This window comes from Neophocaena asiaeorientalis, unplaced genomic scaffold (genome assembly GCF_003031525.2).
Source record: "Neophocaena asiaeorientalis asiaeorientalis breed wild unplaced genomic scaffold, Neophocaena_asiaeorientalis_V1.1 scaffold503, whole genome shotgun sequence".
NCBI classification, from domain to species: Eukaryota; Metazoa; Chordata; class Mammalia; order Artiodactyla; family Phocoenidae; genus Neophocaena; species Neophocaena asiaeorientalis.
In genome coordinates, this window is record NW_020173710.1 from 1860278 (window position 1) to 1882052 (window position 21775).

At 42.2% G+C, this 21775-nt stretch overlaps 1 protein-coding gene across 1 annotated transcript in view; it reads right to left on the reverse strand.

Annotated features, from left to right (window-relative positions):
- Positions 1–202: 202 nt before the first annotated feature.
- Positions 203–21775, reverse strand: part of KIAA1210 (KIAA1210 ortholog) — a 33614-nt gene continuing 12041 nt past the window's right edge. Inside the window, exons 3-11 of the mRNA XM_024750588.1 lie at positions 21056–21182; positions 20653–20778; positions 17015–17170; positions 9820–9883; positions 9465–9629; positions 4730–7351; positions 3404–3567; positions 1847–1949; positions 203–399 (exon numbers count right to left, since the gene is read on the reverse strand). Coding sequence (XP_024606356.1) covers positions 203–399; positions 1847–1949; positions 3404–3567; positions 4730–7351; positions 9465–9629; positions 9820–9883; positions 17015–17170; positions 20653–20778; positions 21056–21182 — 3724 coding nt within the window. The remainder of the gene's footprint in view (positions 400–1846; positions 1950–3403; positions 3568–4729; positions 7352–9464; positions 9630–9819; positions 9884–17014; positions 17171–20652; positions 20779–21055; positions 21183–21775) is intronic.

The window sequence follows — 21775 nt, forward strand, 5'->3', positions numbered from 1 at the left end:
GGAAAAGCTGGGTTTTCAGATGCTGGCAGTGACTGAAGGTTAGGCATTCATGGCATCTGTTTCATTCAAATAATTATTAGCTTTAATTCCCCTTTTAAGGCTCTTATGCGTAATAAAAATGGTTACAGTAAATAATTCACTACGTGACATTAATACAGCTATTGGCAATTATCATTTAAAATGCTGATACTCCACCCAGGAGCTATTTATTGCATGGTTTTTCTACACGGCTCCATGCTTTGGCTTTCTTCTTGGCCAGGGAGAACCAGACTGGCTCATCTGGCTCAGCCGGCTCAGCCGGCTCAGCCGGCTGTTGTAGCATGGCTGGGAGAGTTGAAGACCTTCTGGTTTCTTTTTCCGTAGAAGGTACTTGAAATATCTTCTCATCTTCGAATCCTACTGGAACCATAGCAAATAACACACAAGCAGTTAAGAAGCCCCAGAGATACTGAAGTATGTTTATGGGATGCAGTAAAAATTTTCCTCCTTTCAGGTTTCCTCTGGCTTCTAAAAGTCAGTGCATGGGCAATGCCATAGGGTGGTATGTGAAAAGGGTAACATCAATATGGCTAGAGCCACAGGGGCCTGACATGGGAAGGCCTGAGAGAAAATGCCTACAGCTATAAATGCCAATCTCTGGGTGGTTATTATTGGATTGTCTTACACCTTTGAATTGAGATCAGAGAGGAAACATGTTGTATGGTATCTGTTCAGTTTTTTAAATTTCATATTAGGTGGTATTGTTTTTGTTTTGCCAATCCACTATGCTGTATGAAATGATTGTGGATGACTCAGTAGATACACCCAGTAAAAGTCTATATGCTAAATAACATTATATCAACTACTCCTACCTAGCAGCCTACTTCACTATTCCCCAGTTCTACTCCTTCCCTCATCCTGCTTTACGGTTGATTGACTTAGCGGCTTAGACTCGACCAGTGGTTCTCAACCCTGGCCACACATTAGAACTCCCTAGGGCTCTTTTTAAAAATACAAATGCACATGCTATTTCCTGAACTAATTGAATTAGAATCTCTAGCAATGGATCCAGGGCCATCTGTAATTTTTAAAAAGTACATCAGGTGATCCTAATGCACAGTGAGAGTTGGATTACTGTACCCACGAGACTATTCACAGCTATAAGCAGGTCAAGTGCTGCTGTATCATGGCCAGATGGTGGGTTCCTAATTCCTAGTTTAATTTCTTCATGAGGCGGACTGAGGCAGAGAACAAAGATGACTCAATATAAATCTGTCCTCCCCTCCCCCTGCTCCTTCTGAAAAAAAAATCCCCCTGGCACATGACTCTACTGATGAGACCCCACTCTATTCTATCACAGCACAGTGTTTGTTTCAGCTTTCAACATTTCCCCACCTCTCATACCTCTGCTCAGAATACAGAGGGGCTGAAACAAGCCTTTTAAATAGTTAAAGAACAATTCAATACCATTGGGCATTTATAGTGGATTACTTTCCACAGTTTCCCTGGGAATGTAGAAGGTGAGAAAATACCGTTTTGCTATGGACTAGAAAGTGGCTTGGTTCTTTCCTCTTGAATACCAGCCACAGGAAAGTTCTAGTGAGTGATCACAATTTTGTTCCGATACAGCTTCCTCCATGGGGTAAAAGACTGGAAGACCCTCTGAAAATTATACATTGGACTGACTTATAGTAGTCATAATAATTGGATTTTCCTAAAACAAGCTAATATCTGTATCTAATGGAAGAACCATGAGAGAATCATAAGCTGACTTGGGGGAAGAGACATGTATTGTCTGAAATTGCAAAAGTTTCACAACTTCTGCCAGGGCTATTTTGGGAGTGGGGGGCTGGGGTGTGTTTTTTACCTGCTTTGGTAGACTTCGGTGGCTTCGGTGCCATCTTCTCCTGTCTGTTGACATCAGAAGTGAAAACCCTCCTCGGTTGGTTTTCATCTGCAAGGCCAGTTCTCTTTAATACAAAAATGAAAACAGAAAGCTTGTAAGTCCTGACATGAAAACAGCAAATTACTTATTCAGATCACAAGGTGCAAGTCCTGTCCTGGGTATTATAAGTTCAACATTAATCAAAAGGAAAGAGAGAGATAAGGAAAGAAACAGCACAGAGAGCACCTTGGTTCAGAATTTAGGTTCACAAAATCTAAGCTGGCTCAACTTTATCACCTTTCTGAGCCGGGAGAAAAGGCTGTCTAATCATACAAACAGTGTAAACAGGTTAACAAGAGAATTATGTAACTCGACAACAACGTTTTCTCTAGGACTTTACCAGCACTTAACAGAAAGCTAACAGAAATGCGGTGGTCACAAACAAATCTTATCAGTTAACTGACTTGAGTTCCGTAGATTTCTATGGAACAAAACCTATTTACATCTGATGTGCGCTCCTTGCATTACAAAGTGATATAACAATAGGTCTTTTCAAAATTGTACAGTTTAAGCTTTTCAAATTAACCTCTCCACAACTGGTCTAAATTAATTAGTTCATATACCCTAGTGTGTTTCCCTCTGACAAAGCTTTAACCAAGGTGGACTTTGCCCCCTGTATGACCCTGCTCCCTTAAAATTACTAATAATGAAATGAAAAGATCTTTAAAGCAAAGAGTTAAACAGATTTTCACATGATCCCACAACAAATTCAGTAAGCACCTAAAAAAGTATAGGAACTTAGACATCTCGATATGTAAATTTCATTGAGTTTTCTTGAGTCAGTTTTATGTAGTTTTGACAAGAGGGGTTCTCATTCTAAAACTTCCAAAGACATTGAAAATGGGACATTGGAAGCAAGACATCATCCCAGCATGCCTGATCCACATGTGGTGCCATTAGCCTAGTTCATCACATAACTCCTCTTTTAACCTATAGGGAGATGCCAGACCAAACCAAATCAATATATGGAAACCCAAACACCAAACACTACCTTTATTTACATGAAGTTAAATCATTATGTACTGATATGGAAAGGTGCCCAGAAATAAAATAAGTGAAAAATAATATGTATAGTTTAATTCCATTTATATTTTCTTAAATACATATACATATTTATAGGCCTAAAATACCTGTAAGAATAGTTACTCAACTCTCACCCCAGTGGTGACCTTTGGGGATTTTTAATAACTACTTATTTCTCAACCAATTTCATGGAATCCTGCTCTAGAATATTTAGGACAGGATTTGATTTACAGAATCTTCTCGTATTCATTACTTTTCACAAATGCTTTAAGAACATAAAATGGAGCACATTTCTATGAGTACAAAGCAAGTCTTTTCCCCCAAAGAGTTCCCTTCCCTTGCCTAATACATCCAAAGAGCTGGGGAGCTGCACGTCTGGGAAAGTTCCCAATGTAAGCTTAATCAGTTGGCTCCAGCACCCTTTTGGAGTGTTTTGTGGGCTGTTCCAGGTCCTACCCCATATCTAGGTTCCTTAGTCTCAGCCTTGGCTCCAGCTCTATTCTTGGTTTCTGGCTCTTTCACAGGAATGTTGGCCTGGAGACTCCCCTGCCTCTGGTCTATCATGGTTATCCAAGCTGGCTCTGAGGTGGCATGATCTGACTGTCGACCAGGAGCTTTTCCTGAGAAAGGAATGAAAGAAGTTAGAACTGAAGTGAGGCAGGGGCTTCCCTGGTGGCGCAGTGGTTGAGAATCCGCCTGCCAATGCAGGGGACACGGGTTTGAGCCCTGGTCTGGGAGGATCCCACATGCCGCGGAGCAACTAAGCCCATGCGCCACAACTGCTGAGCCTGTGCTCCAGAGCTCGCGAGCCACAACTACTGAAGCCCACGTGCCACAACTACTGAAGTCTGTGCTCTAGAGCCCGCGAACCACAGCTACTGAAGCCCATGCGCCTAGAGCCCGTGCTCCGCAACAAGAGAAGCCACCGCAGTGATAAGCCCGCGCATCGCAACGAGGACCCCCCAACGCAGCCAAAAATAAATAAATTAAATAAATAAATTTATTTTTAAAATAAATAAATAAAGTGAGGCAGGCAGGGTCTTGAGACTGGCTGGGACCTACCCACAATAATGTCCCAAATGGGGATCCTTGTTAACTGCCAAATGAAAATAAAAAGATAACATATAGAGAAGGGCCCCCTTCTTTTGTGCCCTCCCCACAACTTGGCAAGGCAGGAGTTCCTTGAGTAGATAAGAAGCTGTACTTCAAAGTTTGCAAACCATCCTCTTACTGGTCCCTTTGCCTCCCTTGTCCATCCCTCTTCCTATCCCCATTTCAGGGTAGGACAATGGTTGCCAGGTGGGCTGGGAAAATTCCTAGGAGGCCAGACGCTTAGGTCACTGATGTCATTTCTCTAACTCCAAGGAAAATCTTATTGCATTTGTTACTTCGTGGTCTCTAATGCAAGTGTGTGGTTAAATGGATACGGTTATAGGCACGTACAAGACTGTGTGATGATGATTCTGAAGGTACAAAGGCTTTGAGAGCCATAAATGCTCAAAAAATCACCTAGCTCTGGATTCTTAGACATTTCAGGTGAGTTAAGAAGCTGTGGAAGCACAAACATTTACAATAAATTAAGATTTCAAGCTGAGGGTCTGAACATAGTGCTCTATTAACGAGCCGGCTTTTAAAATCTACATGGTGCTGAGGAGACCATCCACGTAACGGTATTTTGAGAAAAGCATAAACTCCCATCTACATGTAAGGTGCACGGGGAAAGGGGGATGGGGAGATGGTTATGTGTCCACTACAGAATGTGGACAAATGTCCAGAGGGGACCCCTCTGGGAAACAGAAGGAAGCTTGGTAAAATCTCTTTTCTCACACTTATACTTCTGTGAGGAAGAGGTTTTTCTCGGTTGGACTCCAAAAATGTTTTCAACAACAGCCCGATTGGTGGATAAATTTGAACGTCTGTTACCTTGATCACCACTCTCAAGAACTTCCTCCTTAGAGTAGGTGCCCCAAGAAGTGGATGTTTGCCAGACAGGAGCATCGGTGAACTTCACAGTTTTGGTAGCAGGAATCGGGACGTTCTTAATGAGGTCTTCAGAGCCTTGGCTGTGTTTCTTGGTTTTGTTTGCAGAAGCTGGGTCTCTCGGTAGGGACCAGCAGCTAGGATCACTCTCCAACATGCTTCCCTCGGCAGCAGCTCTCATGGGACTTGAAAAAACCTGTTGCTGGTGTTCAGGGGCTGCAGGAGCCTGAAAAGGGTGTCTGGGAGGCAGGTGCTCCTCCGAGCCTCTCCACTCCACAGCTGCACTCACCGGGCCTGTTGAGAAAGTCTGTGGCTGAAATTCGGCCTCATCTTCGGCTTGGACAGGGTGTCTGCAAGGCGGCTGCTCTTTAGAACTACTGCACTTTACAGGAGTGCTCTCTGAACATGAGAAGACTTCCTGCAGGCCTTCAGGCCTCCCCAAGCACGGTAAAGGGCTTTTCGCAGGCAGCTGCTTCAAAAACATGCCTCCCTCAATATTGGTCCCCTCGTAACCTGAGAAAACTTGGTGCTCGACTTCAGGCCTCGACAAGGATTTGGAAGGTTGATTTGAAGACAGAGGATCCACATGGATTCCCTCCTCGGTAGAAGGGATCTCTGAAAAGATATGCTGTACCATAAACTTCATGAACAACTGGAAAAGACGATTGGGAAGCACCGATTCCTTAGATATGCCTTCTTCAACTGCCATGCTCTCTAGACGTGAGGACATTTCCTCAACTTTAAACTTGTTAGCCCACTGGGCAGGATATTCGGGAGACAGTGACCTCCCAGGAACGCCCACCTCAACAGCAGCACCCTCATAACTCGACATTTGCTGGAGTTTAGGTCTCACAGTGGCCCGGGAATGTTTGGAAGGCAGCAGCTTGGTAGAAGCATCCCCTTCGATGTCGACACTCTCTGGACCTGCAGAGATTGGTTGTTTCACTACTGGTGTCCTCCGGGCCTGAGAAGTCACTCTGGGAGGCCGCGGCTCCATGGAAACGCCCCACTCCGCAGCAGCGCTCTCTGGACCTGCAGAGGCTTGTTGCTCGGATGTAGGGCCCACCCAGGACTGGAAAGGGTGCCTGGGAGGCATCTGCTGCACAGAAGCACCCCACACTCCAGGTACGTTCTTTGAAGCCCAGGAGACTTCTTTTTGGTCTTTGGGCCTCCCCGAAGTCTGGGATGCGCATCTGGGAGCCAGCTGCTCCTCGGAACCGGTCATTTGCACAGCAAAACCGGATTCTGCAAAGACTTCTTGGCCATCTTTGGACTTCCTCAAAGGCTGGAGAGAGTGCCTGGGAGCCCGCTGCTGCCCAAAGCCACTCCCCTCTTTGGAAGCACTCTCGTAACACGGAAAGACGCCTTCCGCTTCTGGCTTCCCCGAGGCACGGGAAGAATATCTAGGAGCCCACCGCCTAGGAGTCTGCTGCTGCTCAGGACCACTCACTTCCGCAGCTGAACTTTCTGATTCTGGGCAGACTTCTTGTTCATCTTTGTGCTTCTTGGAGGGCTGGAAAAGATATCCAAGAGCCAGCTGCTGCTCAGAACCACTGTCAGACTCTGAAGTACCCTCTGAGGCAATGGCTTCAGCTTTCAGCTCCCCCAAGGACGGGGAAAGGCTTCTGGGAGGCAGCCTCTCTGCAGAAATACCTCCCTCTACCAAAGCTCTCAGCAAGCTATCTGAAGTGCTTGCGGTAAAGGCCTGGAGAACGTTTCCAGGAGACTTTTCTTTGTAGGTATCTTGAGCTGACTTCATTTTAAATTGGACACTTTTCAAATCAAAGCTGGACGCTTCTTCCTCTTCTGACTGGCTATCAGAAGGATCCATAAACACCTGACCCCCCAGTGCCAATGAGAAAATATCTCGGGTTGTAGAAGGGCTTCCCACCACGGGTAAAAGAGTGGCTCCGGCTTCTGTCTTCTCGGCTCCAGAAGCCCCATCTTCACGGGATGGTGACAGACCACTAACCATGGACTCTTCCATGTCTTCAGGTATGGGCTGTGATGCTGGTGCTTTTCTGCGTTCAAAATCTATACCGGCATTTCTCCTTCTCATGTCATCTTTATCTGAAAGCAGCTCCTGAGGAGTAACGCTTTCTGTTCGTGCCGTCGGGGGCTGTCCCATGACTTGCTTCTCCAAGAGCAGGTTCCAGGAACGGAAATCCCTGGCAGTCTTACTGGCAGGTGGGAACCAAGCTCCATTACCTAGGCCAAGTGCTCGACTGGACGCTTTAAAGCTTCTTCCTTTGGATTCATGCTCACTTGTTTCCGAAGTACTTGAGCCTCTCCTTCCACACTGTCTTCTGTATGCCGCTGGAAATGGGTAGCCCTGGCTCTCAGCGGCATCTCTGTTTGCAGCCTGATCTCTTGTCTTCTGTTCATAAATCCCAGTTTTGTTTCTCTGTTTCCAGCCTGAGGCACCTGTACCAAATAGAAGTAAGGAAAAGGAAAGATGTGTACTTTTGATTCTGTAAGATAAGAATACTCTTCCCTGGCCCAATGGGTACCTATTTGCTATTGAATTCCCTAGCATGGAGAAGTAGCTATTCAGAACACAGAGAACAACTTGGTCACTATTAGCCTTCTGTGGTGGGAAATTTTTTAATCAAAGTGGAATCCGGTTTTATGAACTGATTCCAAGGTTGGCACATCACCATTCTATCAATACTCTGTTCCACCATTAGATGTGAGACACAGCAAAAGGCAATTTTTGAACTTGTAACAACGATTACCTTTTAGGAAACTGACTGGGGCAGGGTGAAGGGAAATTCTACTTCCTACTTAGTATTTCTATTTTCTACTTAATTTTTATATAATGTGCAGGTATTGCTTTATTTTTTAGAAAGGTGTCAACAGGGGTTATCTGGAAGGTAGGATTATGGTCCCCCATTTCTTCTTTCAACTCTCTTTATTAAAATAATCTGATGTAATATACATGCAAAGCCATTCTTGGAAAGCCTTAACAACTGCATCGGTCCACAGGCTTCAGGTCGAGCACAAGGCAGCAGTTCTACAGACTGCTCCTCTCCTCTCTAGTACTTTTACTAAGGAACTTATTTTAATCCCCAGGTGGGAGGGCCCTCGGGGGCCTCCCCTCCCTCATCATCCACTGGTCCCTAGCTCCATCTAGTGGTTTCACATCCAGCATACAGTGTAGAGCATGGGGTGCTGTACTCCAAACCACTCCCATGACATGGAAAACCAAAGTATCTGCCCTCATGGACACTGAATAAGTATTATCCTCTGTGTGTAAAAGTGACAGCTATTAAAAAGAAATATGAGGGCTTCCCTGGTGGCGCAGTTGTTGAGAGTCCGCTTGCCGATGCAGGGGACGCGGGTTTGTGCCCCAGTCCGGGAAGATAGAACGTGCCGCGGAGCTGCTGGGCCCGTGAGCCATGGCCGCTGAACCTGGGCGTCCGGAGCCTGTGCTCTGCAACGGGAGAGGCCACAACAGTGAGAGGCCAGCATACTGCAAAAATAAATAAATAAATAAAATAAATATGAAAAGAGGATAAAAAGAAAGTAAATTACTCATTTAATTTCTTGTTTTGTTGCTGTTATGCAGAAGAGTTTTGTGGTTTTGTTACTTTTCATGGGAAAACGTATTTAGGGATATCCTGCCTTTGAACCCACATGTGAAATCCTTTGTGGAAAAAATATGAAAGAGCTGTTTGACTTAATTTGTGGAACAGGAATTTTGGTTTATCAAGTATTGCTTGAAATTAGATTGCCATCAGCTGGAGCTGACATACACACACACACACACACACACACACACACACAGATTTTCACTCCAGTGGTATTCGTTGTTTGGGGATTTGATGGGTGTTGGCTGCCAAGGACATCTGTCTGCAGCTTCCCAAGCCCTCTTTGCCCATGGATATGGGAACTGGTCTCACTGGTAACACAAGACCTTTTCTCTCTACTGGAAGAGAAAAGCAACTTTAAAAAAACAGGGTCGGGCTTCCCTGGTGGCGCAGTGGTTGAGAGACCGCCTGCCAATGCAGGGGACACGGGTTCGTGCCCCGGTCCGGGAAGATCCCACATGCCGCGGAGCGGCTAGGCCCGTGAGCCATGGCCGCTGAGCCTGCATGTCCGGAGCCTGTGCTCCGCAACAGGAGAGGCCACAACATTGAGAGGCCCGCGTAACGCAAAAAAAAAAAAAAAAAAAAAAAAAAAAAAAAAAACAGGGACTTTTTCACCAGTTATGTTATTATTGTCTGGTTCTGTTGCTGAGGGGGAATGCTGAAGGGGAAATCACTGGCTGCCCTCAGATATCTGGGCTCACTGAGGAACTCAGCACGTACATTAGACATAGAATTAAACACACTTACAAACAAACATAAAACACCTCTCTGGTTGGAAATTCATTTAGGTACAATAGGAATCCAGGTATGGCCCTTTACCTAAATCTCACACAAGTGGCAACTGTATTAATTGGGCAGTTTAGATGGATGAACTTGGACCACATTCGTATGCATCTTAAACTGAAAGCTCTCTGAGGACCACAACAGCAGGCCTGGGTTCCTGTCACATAGCACCATGCCATTAAGCTTGAGGACATGTTTCTGGGTGAGGGTGAAGATGTGCCAACCTGTACTGTCTTTTTTCGGCTTCTTTTGGTCAGCTTCCTTCCATTCGGTTGTGCTTTTCTCTTCTTCAGAAGCCAGTGGAAGGCGTGGCTTCGCCTGCTTTGGTTTTGCCTAAAAGAGGGAAAGAAAGAGCTTGAATCAAACTTAAGTGCTCTGAACCCACCCTGAATGGTTGCTGAAGAAAAAAGCATCAGGAAAAAAGTCCTTACTATCCAAATGGCTCTGTGGGAAGCATAATAATACAATTCACAGTGGAAATTATTTCCAATGGCGTCCATAACCTGGTGATCATTTTACCTATTAGAAGTGGTTCACCTAGACTTGAGGTTTCTGATCTCTGAGTGATATGCTGCAGGGAACTCTAGAAAACACCCCAGAAACCACTGACCCACACTGCAAGGCCATAAATCTTAAAATGGGGTTGCTGGACCTGACAACAATCATACTCTTGGCAACACTGGAATTCTTAAATTTGCTTCACCAGACCTGGGAGCCACATTCAAGTCCTGTTTGGCTTCTTTTCAGGGGATTTAGTGAAAGCATGAATTATATCTTTCTAGCTCAAAAGAAGAAAAAGGATTGGGGTTTGGTTAGGAAGGAAGAGAGAAAAAGATGAAGGGCTCGGCCCTCACACTGAAGGGGCTGAAATTGGTTTAGTATAATCAAGGTTTTCAGATAATGACAGCGTAGCTTTGGAAATGTCAGAGTTGCACTGCACTGAACAGTGTCTGTAATTAGCTTTGTGTAAGCCTCTGTGATATACATCTAAAGGCAAACATACAACTCTTTATGCTCCTACTCGAAGTGCCTGTGTAAACAGACACAGCTCAAAATTATTTACTTTTGAGTGAATGAGGTCAGATAGACCTGGATTCAGATCTTTGCTCCATCATTTACTCTCTGTGTGAACTTGGGCAAATTATTTTCTAAATCTCTGTCCGCATCTATAAATTAAGGATAAGGGGAAAACTCCCGTGGGACTTGCAGACCTAAGAGATTCCAAAGCAGGGAGCCAGTGGCAGCAGCCTCTGTGTCATAAATGTTCCTGGACTCTTTTGTATTCATCCATGTGTCAGGGAGAGAGTCACGAGGAAGAAGTAGATGTCCGGGCCTTGTTAGAGAGCGCTACCCAGGCCTTTCCTCGATTAGGCAGAAGGAAGAAAGTCAGAAAGAAGAGTCACACTAAGTTTCCCTTAGCCAACATTCCCTGTCTTCCAGGTTTGTGGTGAGGTTTCCAGGTGATCATGCACATACAGGACTTAGTGCAGAGTAATTCATCAGCCTGTGCTTGACACCAAACCAAGGAGATTCTCTCAGGGCCACCAGAACGCCCTCCTAGGCTGGCCACCCTACCAACTGTTCTTTCAACTTATACTTTGTCTTCCTTTTAAAGCTAAACTGTAATGTTTAAGCTAGGGGCAACATGATGGGGTGAAAAGGGTACTGGGCTGGAAGTCAAAAGACTGGGTTCTAGTCTTAGCTCTGCCACTACCAGAGTGTTTGACCCTGGGCATCTATTTGTGCTTTACTGTCCTTACCTGTAAAATGCTTTTAACTATGAAATCTTTTCATCTTTTCCAGCTCTGATTTACAGCCCTTTACTTATAGTCCAGAGTTACTGAGACTAAAGATTCACCAAAGTGAATCTTCCAGCTAACTGACACATCCTTTAAAATACCAACATCTTTTAATTCTTAGCTTTTAGTAAACATCTTTTCCAAAGGCATTACTTCCCTATCTTCCTAAATAGGGATCAGGGAATATAGTCCAACTTTTCTTGATGATTTGGATGAATAATGAACATGACCTATTACACTGGATACAGTGTGGCCCTGCTACTGTTGCTGCCACCTGCCCCCCTTGTAGTCACCCTAGTGAATTAATAAACGAGGGAGGATGGCAGAAATAGCTGAGAAACTCTCATGCCTAGGGATGGTAAGGGTTTAACTGCACCACCAAAGATTAGACTTTCTGCCTGCAAGCCCAAGATTTAACCTATAACAACCTGACTCGATTCTTCAATTTACTAATAGAGAGTTTATGACATTAAAGCAGGACAAATGTTTAGATTGATGTTAGGAAATATTGACTATAAATAATTTAACTCTATTCATTAACCTATAAAATACATAGTTAGCTTACTCAAATTAATAGAAAGAGAAAACTACATGTCTTAAAATGTTAATTTTCTTAATTGTAATCCCCAAGGTAACCACTAAGAAAGTAATTTAAAAATATATAGAGAAGGGAATGAAAACAGTACACTGAAAAAAATTAATTAAATCCAAAATAAGGTAGTAATGGAAGAACTGAGGTACAAAAAAGATGTAAGATATATAGGGAAAAAAGAGCAAAACAGAAGAAGTCCTTCCTTATCAGTAATTGCTATGAATGTAAATGAATTAAACTCTCCAATTAAAAGGCAGAAATTGGCAAGATGAATTTTAAAAACACGATCCATTTATATGCTATCTACAAGAGACTCGCTTTAGATCCAAAGACACAAATAAGTTGAAAGTGAAAGGATGATTAAAGGGCTTCCAAGCAAATGGTAGCCAAGAGAGAGGTCAGGTGGCTACACTAACATCAAACAAAACAGACTTCAGGTCAAAATTGTTATAGGAGACAAAGATGGACATTATACGTTGATAAAAGGGTCAATCCATCAGGAAGATAGAACAATCATAAATGTATACACACCAAACAACTGACCCACTCCTAAATACATGAAGCAGAAATTGACAGAATTGAAGGGAGAAATGGACAGTTATACAGTAATAGAGACTTCAGCATCCCACCTTCAATAATGAATAAATAGTTAGACAGAAGAGCAATAAGGAAATAGAGGACTTGAAACAATACTATAAACCAAGTAAGCCTAACAGATATATACAGAACATTCCATTCAACGAGAGCATAATACATATTCTTCTGAAATACACATGGAACATTCTCCTGTATAGACCATATGCTAGGCCACAAAATAAATCTTAATGAGTGTTAAAAGATTGAAATCATGCAAAGTCTCTTCTCTGACCACAACAGAACAAAACTAGAAATCAATAACAGAAGGAAGACTGGAAAATTCACAAATAGGTGGAAATTAAACAACACACCCTTAAGCAACAAATGGGTCAAGGAAGAAATCAAAAGGAAAGTTAGAAAATACTTTGACATGAATTAATACTAAAACACAACATAACAAAACTTATGTGATACAGCAAAAGCAGTCCTTAGAAATTTATAGCTGTATATGCTTGTTAAAAAAGAAGAAAGTTCTCAAATCAATAACCTAACTCTCCACCTTAAGGAACTAGAAAGATAAAACTAAACCCAAAGCTAGCAAAAGGAAGGAAATAACAAAGATTAAAGCAGAGGTAATGAAATAGGGAACAGAAAAACAATACGGAAAATCAATGAAACCAAAAGTTGGTTCCTTGAAAAGTAAAACAAAACTGACAAATCTTTAGCTAGATTGATTAAGAAAAAAAGAGACAAGATACAAATTACTAAAATAAGAATGAAAGGGAACGATTACTACTGACCTTATAGAAATAAAAAAGATTATAAGACAGTACTGTGAATAACTGTATAGATAGCCTAGATGAAATGGATAAATTCCTAGACACATCCAAATTACCAGAATTGAATCAAAAAGAAATAGAAAATCTGAATATGCCTATAACAAGTGAAGAGATTGAATCAGTAGTCAAAACCTCCCAACAAAGAGAAACCCAGGACCAGATGGCTTTACTGGTGAATTCTACCAAACTTTTAAAGGATAATGCCAATCCTTCACAAATATTTCAAAAAAAATATGAGGGAACACTTCCTGATTCTATGAGGCAAACATTACCATGATTCCAAAGCCAGATAAAGGCATCACAAGAAAAGAATGCTATAAACCTACATCCCTCATGAATACATGTGCAAAATACTAGCAAACCAAATCCAACAGCATATTAAGGGCAAGTATACTTTATGAGCAACTGGGATTTATCCCAGAATTGCAAGGAGGTTCAACATATGAAAATAATTATGTAATATATTATGAAAATCAAATGTAATATACCATATTAATAGAAAGAAAGAAAAAAAATATCATCACAATTGATGTAAAAAAAGCATTTTACAAAATCCAATACCCTTTATGCTAAAAGCACCTAACAAACTAGGGATAAAAAGCATATATGAAAAACCCATAGCTAACACCATACTTAACGGTGAAAGGCTTAATGGTGAAAGCTTTTCCCCTAAGATGAGGAACAAGACAAAGATGTCTGCTTTTGCCACTTTTATTCAGCAGTCTACTGGAAGTTCTAACCAGAGCAATTAGGCAAGGAAAAGAAAGAAAATGCCTACAAATTGGAAAGGAAGTAAAACTATCCCTCTTTACAAATGACATAATCTTATGTACAGAAAATTCTGTATATAGATACAGTCATTACACTTATAATGAATGATCAGATGTGGAATTTCAAAGAGAAATGGAAACTATTTTTTAAAGGAGCCAAATAGAAATTCCCAGAACATATGAAAATTACAATGTCTGGGGAAAAAATTCCCAGATAGATTTTGCATACTCACGAAAGCAGAAGAAAATACCAAATAAATTTGTATAGAGAAGTCAATATAAATGACATACTACAAAGAAAAGAAATTTAAAGATTAACAAATTAAAAAAAAGAAAATTCTGAAAAATCCCCTTAAATCTGTTAGAGCTAATAAATGAATCAATCATAGTTGAAAGATACAAAATCAACACACAAAATCTAGTTGTATCTCTATACACTCAGAATGAACAACCCAAAAAAGGTAATTAAGAAAACACTTCCATTTACAATAGCATCAAAAAGAATGAACTAATTGGAAATAAATTTAACCAAGGGGTTCAAGACTTGCACACTGTAAACTACAAAATATTGCTGAAAGAAATTAAAGAACTAAAAAATTGAAAAGACATCTCATGTTCATGGATTGGAAAACCTAATGTTAAGATGGTGATACTCCCAAAAGTGATCTACAAATTCAGTGCCATCCTTATCAAAATCCCAATGTGTCTTTTTGAAGATATGGAAAAACTGATTGCAAAATTCATACAGAATTTCAAGGGATCTTGAATAGCCTAAACGATCTTGAAAAGGAAGAATAGAATTGGAGGACTCACACTTCTTGATTTCAAACCTTACTACAAAGCTACAGTAATCAGGACAGTGTAGTACTGGCATAAGCATAGACATATAGATCAATGGAATAGAATTGAGAGTCCAGAAATAAGCCCATTCATCTACAGTTAAGTGATTTGCAGAAGGGTGACAAGACCATTCAATGGAGAAAAGAATAGTCTTTTCAACAAATGGTGCTGCGACAACTGGATAGCCACATGCAAAAGAATGAAGTCAGACCCTTATCTCACACAATATGTAAAAATAAACTCAAACTGGATCAAAGGTCTAAATATAAGAGCTAAAACTCTTAGAAGAAAACATAGGGGTAAATCTTCATGATCTTAGATTTGGCAATGGTTTCTTAAATATGACACCAAAAGCACAAGTACCAAAAGAAAAAAATCAATAAATTGGACTTCAACAAAAATTTAAAAATTTTATCCAATTTTGTTCTCTTGATAAAGTTAAAAAACAACTCACAGAATGGGAGAATTTTTTTGCAAATCATATATCTGATAAAGGTGTAGTATCCAGAATATATAGAAAACAGTTTTACAGCTCAACAACAACAAAAAAAACAACCCAATTTAAAAATGGGCAAAGAACTTGAATAGACATTTCTCCTAAGAAGATAATACAAATGGCCAATAAGCATATGAAATGATGCTTCACGTCATTAGTCACTAGGGAAATGCAAATCAAAACCGCAGTGAGATACTTCACACCCACTAGGAACATTGTATATAAAAAAAGGAAAATAACAAGTGTTAGCCAGGATGTAGAGATATTGGAACCCTCATATATAGTTGGTGGGAATGTAAAGTGGTGTGGCTGCTGGTGGAAACAATTTGGTGGGTCCTCAAAAAGTTAAGTATAGAATTACCATATGACCCAGCAGTTCCACTTCTAGGTATATACCTAAATGAATTAAAAACAGGTGTTCAAACAAAGACTTGTGTATGAATGTTCACGGCAGCAATAGCCAGTGGTGGATAGGACCCAAATGTTCATCAATGGATGAACAGCTGAACTAAACATGGGACATCCATACAATGGAGTATTATTCAGCCATAAAAACGACTGAAGTACTGATCTGTGCTACGACGTGGACCTCAAAAACATTATGCTAAGTGAAAGAAGCCAGACACAGAAGGCCATATATTGTGTGATTACATTTACATGAAGTCTCCAGAGTGGGCAGATCCAGAGACAGAAAGCAGATTAGTAGTTACCAGGGGCTGAGAGGGAGGAGGAGTGATGAGTGATTAGTGGGCCTGGGGCTTCCTTATGCAGGAACCAAAGCTATTCTGGAACTGGAGAGCGGTGATGGTTGCATGACACTGTGAATGTACTTAATGCCACTGAGTTGTACACTTCAACATGATGAATCTTATGTGTATTTTACCATGATAAAAAAATGTTATCTAATTCAATCCTTCCACCAGTTCAGACTGTTCCAATTTGTCTGACTTAGTGCTATTGTCGTAGCCTAAATTCATAAATCAGTGAGCACCCTAATTTGGCTTTGAGAGTTTGACGGCCATCTGTCCTGAGCAGAGCCTATGACAGAAGCAAGCATGTCAGCTCCATGACAACAAGGAATGTTAAAGCCTGTGCTTTAACTTTGGTCCTAACCAAATTGTTTTTTTGTTGCCACGTCTAACTGAAGGCTGCTTCTCTCCATAGAATCTTTTAACATCAAAACAGAGGAGTTTTGCGCTGACTGGACAATTATCTGCATCATAAATTACCTTTCTGTATACTTTTTAGTCCCCAAGGTTAATTGTTCTAAACTCTACTTCACTCTAAAAGCCCTCTCAAGCTCAAAAACAACGAATCAAATTAACCACACAGTAGTATGAGAAAGGAAGTGTTGATATGAGCAAAATCTGCTGATTTTCCAATTGTTGATGGGTATTTTTTGGTTGGCAAAGCTAGACATACGAAATACACATACCTGCCCTCTCGTGTCAAATGGCTTTTCATACGAATATGTGTCTGTCAAACAATACTACACGCCCTAACCTTTGAGATTTGGGCATTGGAATCTGTAGAGGCTTTACTTCCATAAAAATCTCTATTGTCTTCTTCGTGAAATAACTGAAAACATCCACAAACTTTTTTTTCAGAAATACTGTCTTCCATTGCTTATAAGTTACAGTGCTGATTATTTGGTTTGTAGAATTGGACGGAAAATGTAAACCACCAGGCAAACCGAAAGCAAGAATGGCAGCTCCTTCCCCAGACATCCCCCTAGTATTGAGCTACAGCAGGAATAAAAGCGTCCCCCACAACATGCGACTTAGGATGGAGCTAACACTTGCCTTCTTCAATGTCAAGATCGTGTGTGATGAACCCTTCTTCCGTGGGCTCTTCAGTGACTCATCATCAACAGAGATTTCTTCAAAATCCTTAGAGACTGTGTCAGATTGAATAAGAGGTGAGCTGATGCTGGGTTGGTGTGGGCGCCATGGTGGGATCTGTCAAGGAGGAGGATAGAAGGAAGAAGTTAAAACTTGTGTGCCTTCCTCCAAATTACTTGTTGCTTAATGATTGAAGGGCTAAGAACCCAAAGTGAAAACAAGCAAAGGAAAGAATCTCCTACCTCCTTGTCTTCCCTTCCAGTACGTACTCAAACCAAAGACGAATAGCCTTGGTTCACTCTCTGGGTTGCTGCACCCTTTTGCCGATCCCCAAAGACAGAAACTTCAAATTGCTTGTTTGATCCAAACCAGAATCCTGGTGTTACCTCCTATTGATGCCAACTATAAATCTTGTTTGAGTCTGATCTTTGTTTTGACCTTGGCCCTGTCTTTGGAAGTCCAGATCTTGTGAAGGTGAGTCTTTGAGTTATGATCTGGGCTTTCTATCATTCTATCAGTCCAGGAATTGTCTGGATCAAATCTTGACCGTGTTGGTTGCTTGTCTTAAGCCTGTCAAGATTGATTTTCTGGGATTTTTAGAAAAGCTACAGAACGAGTCCTGGTTAGAACTGGTTTTTACTACTTTTCTGAAGTGGATAAAGTTGATCGTTTGGGTTTACCTTGAGCTTCAGCAGACTGATTTAGTTGATTCCAGCTTGAAGTTCATGGTACACTTGAATTTGAGGCACCGGTCCCTGCCACGGTCCTCTTGATGTGGATCAGAACACCTGATTTTATCTTTAACAAGTACTGGGGGGCTTCCCTGGTGGCGCAGTGGTTGAGAGTCCACCTGCCGATGCAGGGGACACGGGTTCATGCCCCGGTCCGGGAAGATCCCACATGCCGCGGAGCGGCTGGGCCTGTGAGCCATGGCCGCTGAGCCTGTGCTCCGCAACGGGAGAGGCCACAACAGTGAGAGGCCCGCGTACCGCAAAAAAAAAAAACAAGTACTGGCTAAGCATGTGCAGTGTACCGTACCCATTCTAGGCAAAACCAAACCCTTGTTGTCATGGAGCTGACGTGCTTGAACATGGGCTCTGCTCCTGCTCAGGACAGACGGCAGTCAAACCCTCAAAGCCAAAGAAAAGGGGCCACAATGAGTTTCTGCCTGTGGGGTACTCCCAGCCAATGTCTAAGGTGCCCTCTTATTACTACCAGGTCCCACTGGGGGCTCTTGAGGAGAGACCTTGGGGATTAACCATCCCCAAGCCCAACTGCGATAATGATCACTATACTAATGGCAGCTAACTTTTACTGAAGGCTTTACTCTGCTTTAATCTTTATTATTTCCTTCCCCTTGCTAGATTTGGGTTTAGCTTGCTTTACTCTTTCTAGTTCCTTAATCTGGAGAGTTAGGTTATTGATTTGAGATTTTTCTCCCTGCTAGGCAGGGAGTGCTCTCCATAGATGTATTTCATTCAAACCTTACGGTTCTTTGAAAGCGTTTGCTCTTGTGGTCTCCATATTACCGATGGGGGAAACCAGGTCTGAGAAATTACATGACCGCCCCTAACTCTCACAGTGGCAGAGCAAGCGTCTGAAAAGGTCTGCTTGTCTTTAAGCCTACGTTCTTAACCAATCCGCACTCCTGTCTCCTAACTACGAGGGCCAGGAAGGGGATGTCCCATACTCAAGTTCAGGAAGTTTAAAGGCAACAGCCAGAAGAGGCGGTGTGCCTGCTTCCTTAAGAAGGGCTGCAGAGGGAGAGTCGGGTCTGCGAGCAATAAGAAAAGCTGCTTTGTGCTCTCAGTTTCTTAAATGACTGAATTCAGTTTGATTCAACAATAAGAAGATGCTAATAATCTGCTATTACCTCTTCTTGTCAATTTGTCCTCAAATAAAAAGAACATGAAACATCTTGAAGAGTAATCTAGGCACCCACATTCCTAACACTTCAGATAGGACATCAGGTGAAAATCTGCCAGTAGCATATGCTCGTCAGAGATGAACCCATGTATGTCTAAGTACGCACAGCTGGGGCGGTGAAACTCTGAATGGCTCACGAAATCACTTATGGTTCCTTTGGCCGTTCACTCCCCTCCTACTTAGATAACTGTGGTAATTCTAGAGCTAATACATGTCGATGGGCGCTGACACCCCCTCTCGGGGGGTGGGGGATGCATGCATTTATCAGATCAAAACAAAAAATTGGCTCGGTCTTGGTATTTCTAACAAAACCGTATGCCTGGATTTCCTCTCCCGCAATCTCCCACTTGCTCTGAATGTCACTTAATCCATTAAGAATCCTGCTCCTTCAAGGGACCCAACCGTTGGCCAAGTCCGTATTTACCCCAGCTTCTATGCAACACTGCATGTCAGGACCCTTGACTTAATGCTATCAACCACCCCGTCATTTAGGAATGTCACCTTGGCACTTAAGGGAAGTTTCCCACGCAAGCATCAATCTGGTTGTTGATGACTCAGCTTCTGTTAACACCCTACTCCACCTTCAGCTCTGTTTCCCAGGGGAGGGACTAAGGGAGCAAACCAAAAGAATGAGGTGTGGGCCCAAACCAGACATTTAAGAAAACTTGTTTTTGGCCTACTGTGGTTTTCCCTGCCCCCTTCATTGTGGGAAGAAATGTCCCTAGAATCTTTTTCTTATCTTTTTTTATTTTAATGGACTATCTCTTCTATAAGAGTCTCTTTGTTTCTGGGACTGAGAGGAGGGAGAGAGGGAGGAGTCCAGGAAACAATGTTCCCCTTTCTGAATGTAAGAAATAACCCCGTGGCATTTGCTCGTGTGTACCTGGATTTTTGCCGATTTTTGCCACTGGATGCCAAGGGAGTATAGCTGTGGAGACAAGTGAAAGCTGGTGTTGATGTTTAAAACTGAAGACTGGAAAGTTCATGGAAGTGACTTTTCCTGCTGTAGTGCGAGAGGCCAACAGTCTGCTGACCTAGGGGCTGCTTTACAACCATAAGATCAGCGCTACTGGTGACCATCTCAGTGTTTGCTTCTCCACCCTTCATGGCTAATGTACCCAGCAGAACTTCCACACACAGTATGAAAACCAGAGCGAGAGATAAGGGGTCTTAAGCAGACATGTCAGAAATAAGCCCCAGTTACCTCTTGCCAAATGCAAAATAATCAGCTCTCTAGTGGAGAAGAGTCTGACTGAGCAATGGGTAGGGGTAACTGAAGGTAAGAGACTGTTCTACGTTTGTGTTGCATTTTACAGAGACGAAAGATGTACCCTCCTTCCTGTGGAGGCAGGGCCAGAGAAGCTCAACATCTTAGAGACTGGTGTAAGGGAAAGACTATGGGTTTGGAGGTCAACACATCTGGGTCAGAGTTCCAGGTCTACCACTAACTATATGGGTCAGCTTGAGCAATTCCCTTAATCTCTCTGAATCTTTATTCAATCCTCACGAGCAACCCTTTGAGGTAGATATTAATATTATACCCAATGTAGATGAGGAAAGGAAGGCTTAGAGAGGTTAAGCAATCAGCCCAAAGTCTCAGAGCCAATAAGTAGCAGAGCAAGGATTCAAGTGTAGGTCTATCTGTCCGACTTTGAACAATTCTCTTCTATTACCTCAGTGATCTTGGTGCCTGCAACCCCGACTCCACTTCTGGGCACAGATTGCGGCATAGCTCCAAACACAGCTCCATGCACACTACCAGTCGAAGCTCTAGGCAGAGTTCTAAAAATATGAGATCTCTGTGGAAGAAAGAAAAAACATGGGGGTTGGGATGTCTGCACATTGACAGTGGAATGTCACTGTCATAATACTGGTGATACCAGCCAACACTGTGTGTCGGGCACTAGGTAAGCACATCATGTATTTATTTGTTCTCTCATCAATGTTTACAACAGTGGGGTAGAATCAGCTGAGAAGCAGGTCCAAATTCCTCCCTCCTTGTTTTTTGACAGGAGGGGAGTCGGGAATGGAAGATGAGAAGTCCAATTAGGCACTGATGCTCGAGTTCACTGTTACCTGAAGCAGTCTGCCTCTCTGGATCTCTGGAGAGGGGCATATTCTGCTTCCTGATCTTTCAGACTCAGACTTCAACATGAAGATGCTGTCGTGGGACAGGGCTTTGTTCCCCATGCTGCTCTTGGCCCTGGACAGGAAGGAAAAAGTCTTATGAAAGCAGCCAAGGGAACCAAAGGAACCAAAGACACATGTATCGATATGTCTATAATATGGCCTACCATAGACACCTCAGAAGCATATGTGCTGACACAGAAAGTTGTCCGTGAGATATAGAGTGAACAAAATAAAGAATAGTAGGGTCCTATTTAATACATATACATATATTACATACATATGTAGTTTGTGTTCATAGAGAAAAGTCTGGAAGGATATCCACCATATTGTTAGTGGTGGTTCCCTCTGAGGAATGGCACTAGGAACAGGAGGGGTATTTTCATTTTATACTCTATGTACTTCTGCATAATTTTGATTTTTTTAAATGATCAACATGTATCTTTTTTATATAATAGCTTTACTTTTACTGAGATATAGTTTACCTACCATACAATTCACCATTGAAAGTATACAGTTCAGTAGTGGCAACATTGAGGAAGGGGAGGGAAGACCCTGAATCTTGCTATTATTAAGATGAGAGTTATAAAAGATCTTTCACACCCAATTTGTCTCTAGTGTTTTTGTTTTGATGAAAAATATCACATATTTGGGCTTCCCTGGTGGAGC